The sequence below is a fragment of the Vulpes vulpes genome, chromosome 11, assembly GCF_048418805.1.
Source record: "Vulpes vulpes isolate BD-2025 chromosome 11, VulVul3, whole genome shotgun sequence".
In the NCBI taxonomy this organism is placed as follows: domain Eukaryota; kingdom Metazoa; phylum Chordata; class Mammalia; order Carnivora; family Canidae; genus Vulpes; species Vulpes vulpes.
The window spans coordinates 20,840,935-20,846,469 of NC_132790.1; the positions used below are offsets into that span (position 1 = coordinate 20,840,935).

At 38.9% G+C, this 5,535-nt stretch overlaps 1 protein-coding gene across 1 annotated transcript; it reads right to left on the reverse strand.

The window, feature by feature from the left end:
• Nucleotides 1-268: 268 nt before the first annotated feature.
• On the reverse strand, nt 269-1,210 carry LOC112910944 (olfactory receptor 52E5). The gene has a single exon (XM_025987258.2). The coding sequence runs from the start codon at nt 1,208-1,210 to the stop codon at nt 269-271; it is 942 nt and encodes a 313-aa protein (XP_025843043.2).
• Nucleotides 1,211-5,535: the final 4,325 nt, after the last annotated feature.

Sequence of the window (5,535 nt, forward strand, 5' to 3'; positions counted from 1 at the left end):
TCTTTAAAAATTTTGTAATATCAATGTGGTTTAAATGTGAGTGTTTTGTTTTGTTTTGTGTTTTTCTTTTGGTAAAGTAGAGAAATAGTTTGGGAAGCTTTGAACTATGCTTTCTAGTGGGTGTACAAATAGGAAGAGTGGGGGAAATATAGTGTGATTGGCCTGTGTGGGAGTGCTGAAGTCTTACAAAAATATTTCCAATGTTTACTTCTACTTTTATATTATTATTTCCCTTAACTGTCATGGAAAATCCTCCTAGATCTAAATGTCAATAGGCTTTAGGGATAAGTATCCTTAGTACACGCTCTCTTATCTGTTTTGTCCTGACCCCATAGATAACAGGGTTAAGAGCAGGGGGAACAACCACGTACAGATTGGCCAGAAGAATGTGGATGTAATGAGGAATGTTGTGGCCAAAGCGATGTGTCATGAAGGAGAAGAGGGCTGGCAGGTAGAAAGCTAACATGACACAGACATGCGAGCCACATGTGTTGAGTGCCTTGAGCCGGGCATCCCAGGAGGGGAGGTGGAAGACTGCTCGGAGGATTTGGACGTAGGAGAATCCAATCACAGATAGATCAATGTATCCCACTGAGAAAGCAATCAATCCATAGACAACATTGACCCTAATATTGGCACAAGCCAACTTTGCCAAGCCCATATGTTCACAGTAGGTATGAAGGATAACCCGGACACCACAGAAAGGTAATCTCAGGATGAGAAATATGAATGGAGTCACAAACACCAAAGTCCTGACTATGATGACTATGCTCAGGATAGCTATCACCTTATTGGTAAGGATCATGCTATATCTCAAGGGGTTGCAGATGGCAATATATCGATCTATGGCCATAACTGTCAGCACCACAGACTCCAGGCCAGTACATATATGGATAGTGTACATCTGTGTGATGCAAGCACCAAACCCAATCTCCCTGAGATTGAACCAGAAAATGCCCAGCATCTTGGGGATGGTGGCTGTGGACAAGCCAAGGTCAGTGCAGGCCAACATGGCCAGGAAGTAAAACATGGGTTGGTGGAGGCTATGTTCCATCTGGATCACAAACAGGATAGTGATGTTCCCCAGAAGGGCTATCAGATACACTGCAAAAAAGGGGAAGCCAATCCAGATGTGCACATCTTCTAGCCCTGGAATCCCCACCAGAAGGAAGGAGGGAGGATGGAACTGTGTATTGTTGGAATGCAGCATATTGCTAGGAATTGGTTATAGACACATTTCTTGCAGGAGTTTTCTGGCTTCCAGGGAAAGACCCTAATCTTTTTTATAGCATGTTGTCTGTTTTCTGAGGAAACAGAAAATCCATTCTTTAATTCCATAATATAGCAGTGGAAACCTAGAGAGACAATATGAGGCACAATTAAAAAGACACTCACTTCAAAGTATTTGCCTCATCTACATAGAAAACCACTTAGAACATTTTCAAATATAGCAAATTCCTACATGTCTCACATCTTTCTCCCATTCAGTATCTAAGGAATAGATAAAGTATATTTACCATAAGGGTGGAAGACTGGATACCTGGTGTTTTGGTCTGAGCTAAGTAACGGAATTAAGAAATTTAGACACATTGGGAGACCATTATGTGATTCTACCAAAGTAATATCACTCCTAGAACTACCAAGTCTTATCACTTACTAGCTTATATTACGTTCCCATTCCTAGGCAGTTTAACATGATTGTTCTTAGATATTGTTAAGAGCCTTTGGTGATTTTTAACCTTCTTTCCTGCCTTCTTCATGCTGCATAATATTAATGGATAATCCTTCATGCTGCCTGAATACTGACAATATGTCTATCTTTCTTAAATTTAGAGAATTACCAAGGCCAGATACTTACCTCAATTTAGGAGGAGTGTAGGCTATATTAGTGCTGTAGTTAGTTTCCCTGATAAGAATGATAGAAGCTAATGTGTTGAAGTTAGCAGCAGACTTTTTTTACTATAATAGTGGCATCTGTCTGGTGTGCCTTGTGATTGAGTCTGGGTTGTAACTGGCCTTGTGCAGTGCATGCAGTCTGTGACATGGTGGAGCCTGTGTGATTTTCAAATTAGTGCAACCATTACAAGCCTTGCTGTTATAGGATGTATTCTATGGGTTGCTCTGGTCCGTGGGTGGAATACCTACAGTGACTGGGCTTGTTGAGTTTAGGTAGTGCTACATCTAAGACAGTGCTGTATGTTTTCCCTTGATGTTCCTTTGAGTGTAAATGAAGATTTTTTTATTTTAACACAAGCATTCCCATTAATTGGCATATTTTCTATGGCTGTTTCCATTTTACAATGGCAGAACTGAGCAGCTGTATTCAAGACCTTCTGGCCAGCAAAGCTAAAAATTTGTATTCTCTCTCCCTGTAGAGTAGTTTGCCAACTCTGATTCATAAGAATAAAACTAGCAAGAGTGCCCTACCTATGTGAAAAAAGCCAATATTTTATAAAATGGCACCAAAGACTCTTAAACACCAATTCTGACCTATTTATGTAATCTTACCTCTATGCTTCGGTCAAACCGAACTTCAGACTTTCTGCATACTTTCTTCTCCATGTCATTCTTCTTATTTCTTCTGATGAGGAAATCTTCCCTACCAGCTCCAATCAACAAAATAGTTCTTAGCCCAGATTTAATGACATACCATCATCAGCGCTTTCTCTAAGTGGCTTATTTCAGGATTATTTATTATTTTTGCAGGTCTATTTATCTCTCTGTTATGTTAGTTATCATTGGTTATAAGTAGTTCTCAAAATGTTTCCTAGGCCAGGAGTATGAGCATCATCTCGTAATTTGTTATAAATGCAAATTCTTAGACGCTACTCCACAGTCACTAAACCAATAACTCTGGGGGTGGATGGGGCCCAATAATTTGCTAATAAACCCTCCAGGTGATTCTGATCTCACTCCAGCTTGAAAAAATGGTAGACATGAGCTACTAGGGTATAATTTCCTTGAGGTCAAAACCAGTGTCAGATTTATCTCCATGATATCATGATACTTTATTTTTTTAATTTTTATTTTTTTAAAGATTGTATTTATTTATTCATGAGAGACAGAGAAAGAGAGAGAGAGGCAGAGACACAGGCAGAGGGAGAAGCAGTCTCCTCACAGGGAGCCTGATGTGGGACTTGATCCCAGTCCAGGATCATGCCCTGAGCCAAAGGCAGATGCTCAACCACTGAGCCACCCAGGCGTCCCATATCATGATACTTTATATAGTGATAGGTAGTGATCATGAATTGGTGACAGGCCCTAATGAGCAAATTAAAATTGAGTAGAAATGACAATCTTTCCTATGATCATATATAGTGTTTTAATTTGATTCTATTGAAACTGAACTGAGATATAACATGGTGTGCAGAAGGAATTTTGAGTTCTCTAGGAAATATACTTATAAAAAAGTCAATAAGGTAGGATCAGTTCAAAGGAGAAACTGACCTTTCATGAGATTGCATCCGATACTTCCAGTGATACAATGGGAAGCTCTGGAGCTGGAGTAGCCCTTCTAAGTTATTCCACAAGGAGGCAAGGAAGCTAGTTATTTGTGTTCCTGTGGTGTCTAGTCACTAGCCATGGGCCACCCTGTGTGATGGGGCACAATTTTGGAGGAGATTTTCCTTCTAGGGAGGAATGTAGATGTGAATTCTCAGCATCTGATATCTCCAGCAACTGAGGAATAGGTGGATAGGTCCTAAAAAAGCAAACCCAGGAGAGATGCCATAGTAGATATTACAGATGGAATTGTGCCTTTGTTTTCCCTTGGCCTTATCTTATCCTTTAGCCTTGGGAAACATAGTCTTTTCCTAATTATTTTTCTGCATTTGAACTTCACATCTCACTTTGTCTTCTTTCTTCCTTTGCAAATATTCTCTATATTTCTGTGGTTGAAACAAAACTTTAATTTGCTACTATCTGAGGCTTGGAATAAAATTCATGTTTATTCCAAAAAAAATTCATGTTTATTCCTAGATCAACAAAACAATCCTTCGGAGTCTCACCAGACATAATCCCCACTGCCAATGCAGGCACATGTACACACACACACACATTTTAGCATACTGCAGAAAGTCTTACAAATCTCATGCACTGCAATTAACTGTTCTTTGAGAATGCACGTTCTGATTTTGTTTTTTTTTTTCTGGACTTGATACTGAATCTTATGCAGTCCTTATAACCTCAACGTTCCCATTGCATGGAGACTAGATATAACTAAATATAATAACTGGTTAGGGCATGGCTACAAACAGGGAGTGATAAATTCTTCATTTACTAATATATTTCTCATCTTCATAAAATGCTCTTCTCTCTTGGATTTTGAACACCTCTTCTGTTTTCTTTCTAAATCTCAGAATACTCTTTGAAATGTGTTTACTTCTTTTCTTCATCTTTCTTTTCAATAGTATTCTGTCCTTGTCTGTAGTCTCTCCTCATCCAGGTGCCTTTTAAGGATGATTCCATTCACTTTCCTAACTGCAAGTAACATATTTTTTCCTTGTGATTCTCAAAAATATGTTTCTAGAAATTTTCTTCCCCAATTCTCTATGTATCTCCAAGTACTTTACAGGATAACTGAGGCCCTTCTTATCCAACAGGTTCTGTAGTTCTCTACTTCTGAAAACTTTTCTGTTCCATTTTCCTCAATTTTAGGTAGTGATGCTATGTACACAACATCCCAGGCAAGAAATCTTGAAGATATTTTTAATACTTTCTCTTTTCCATATTCCTGCCTGCTTCACATCTAGTCATCAATTCCTGGCAATTCTCCATTTGAACACAGTTAACTATAATTGGGCAACCAGTAGGTGCCTAGTATTAGTGTTTAAAATATTGGGTGGTGAAAATCAAATCCAGGCTCTGCTCTCATGGTTCACGTAGTCTGTTGAGACAGACAAATATTATCATATATACTTAATAAGTGCAAAGTATCAGTCAGGCTCCAAGAAGAGTCACTATAGACTAAGAGCTTATTTAACCTGGCCAGGGTTCATGGAGAATGTTTTCCTGAGGAAGTGCTAATTGATAGCTGAAGTCTAAGAGTCCAGTAATAGTAAGTGGAAGTGAGGAATGAGTACAGAAAAATATTTCTAGTTAATGGGAACAGCTGGTGCAAAAACTGAGTAATCATGTAAGCCCTTGTGGTTAATTTTAAGGAGTTTTTCTTTTCATTCTAGAAGCAATGAGAAGAGGGGCACCTGGGTGGTTTAGTGGTTGAATGTCTATCTTTGGCTCAGGTCGTGATCCCTGGTCGGGGGATTGAGTCCCACATCAGGCTCCCTGCAGTGAGCCTGCTTCTCCCTTTGGCTATGTCTCTCTGCCTCTCTCTGTGTGTCTCTCATGAATAAATAAATAAAATATTAAAAATAAAAATAGAAACAATGAGAAGAAACTGTAGGATTATAAAGTACAGTGTAACATGACCTGATTTGCATTTCAAAAAATCACTCTGGTTCACTGTCAAAAGTATATAATAAAAGGCAGCAAGTACATTTGTAGCCAGGTCAATTAGAAATTTATCACAGACATCCA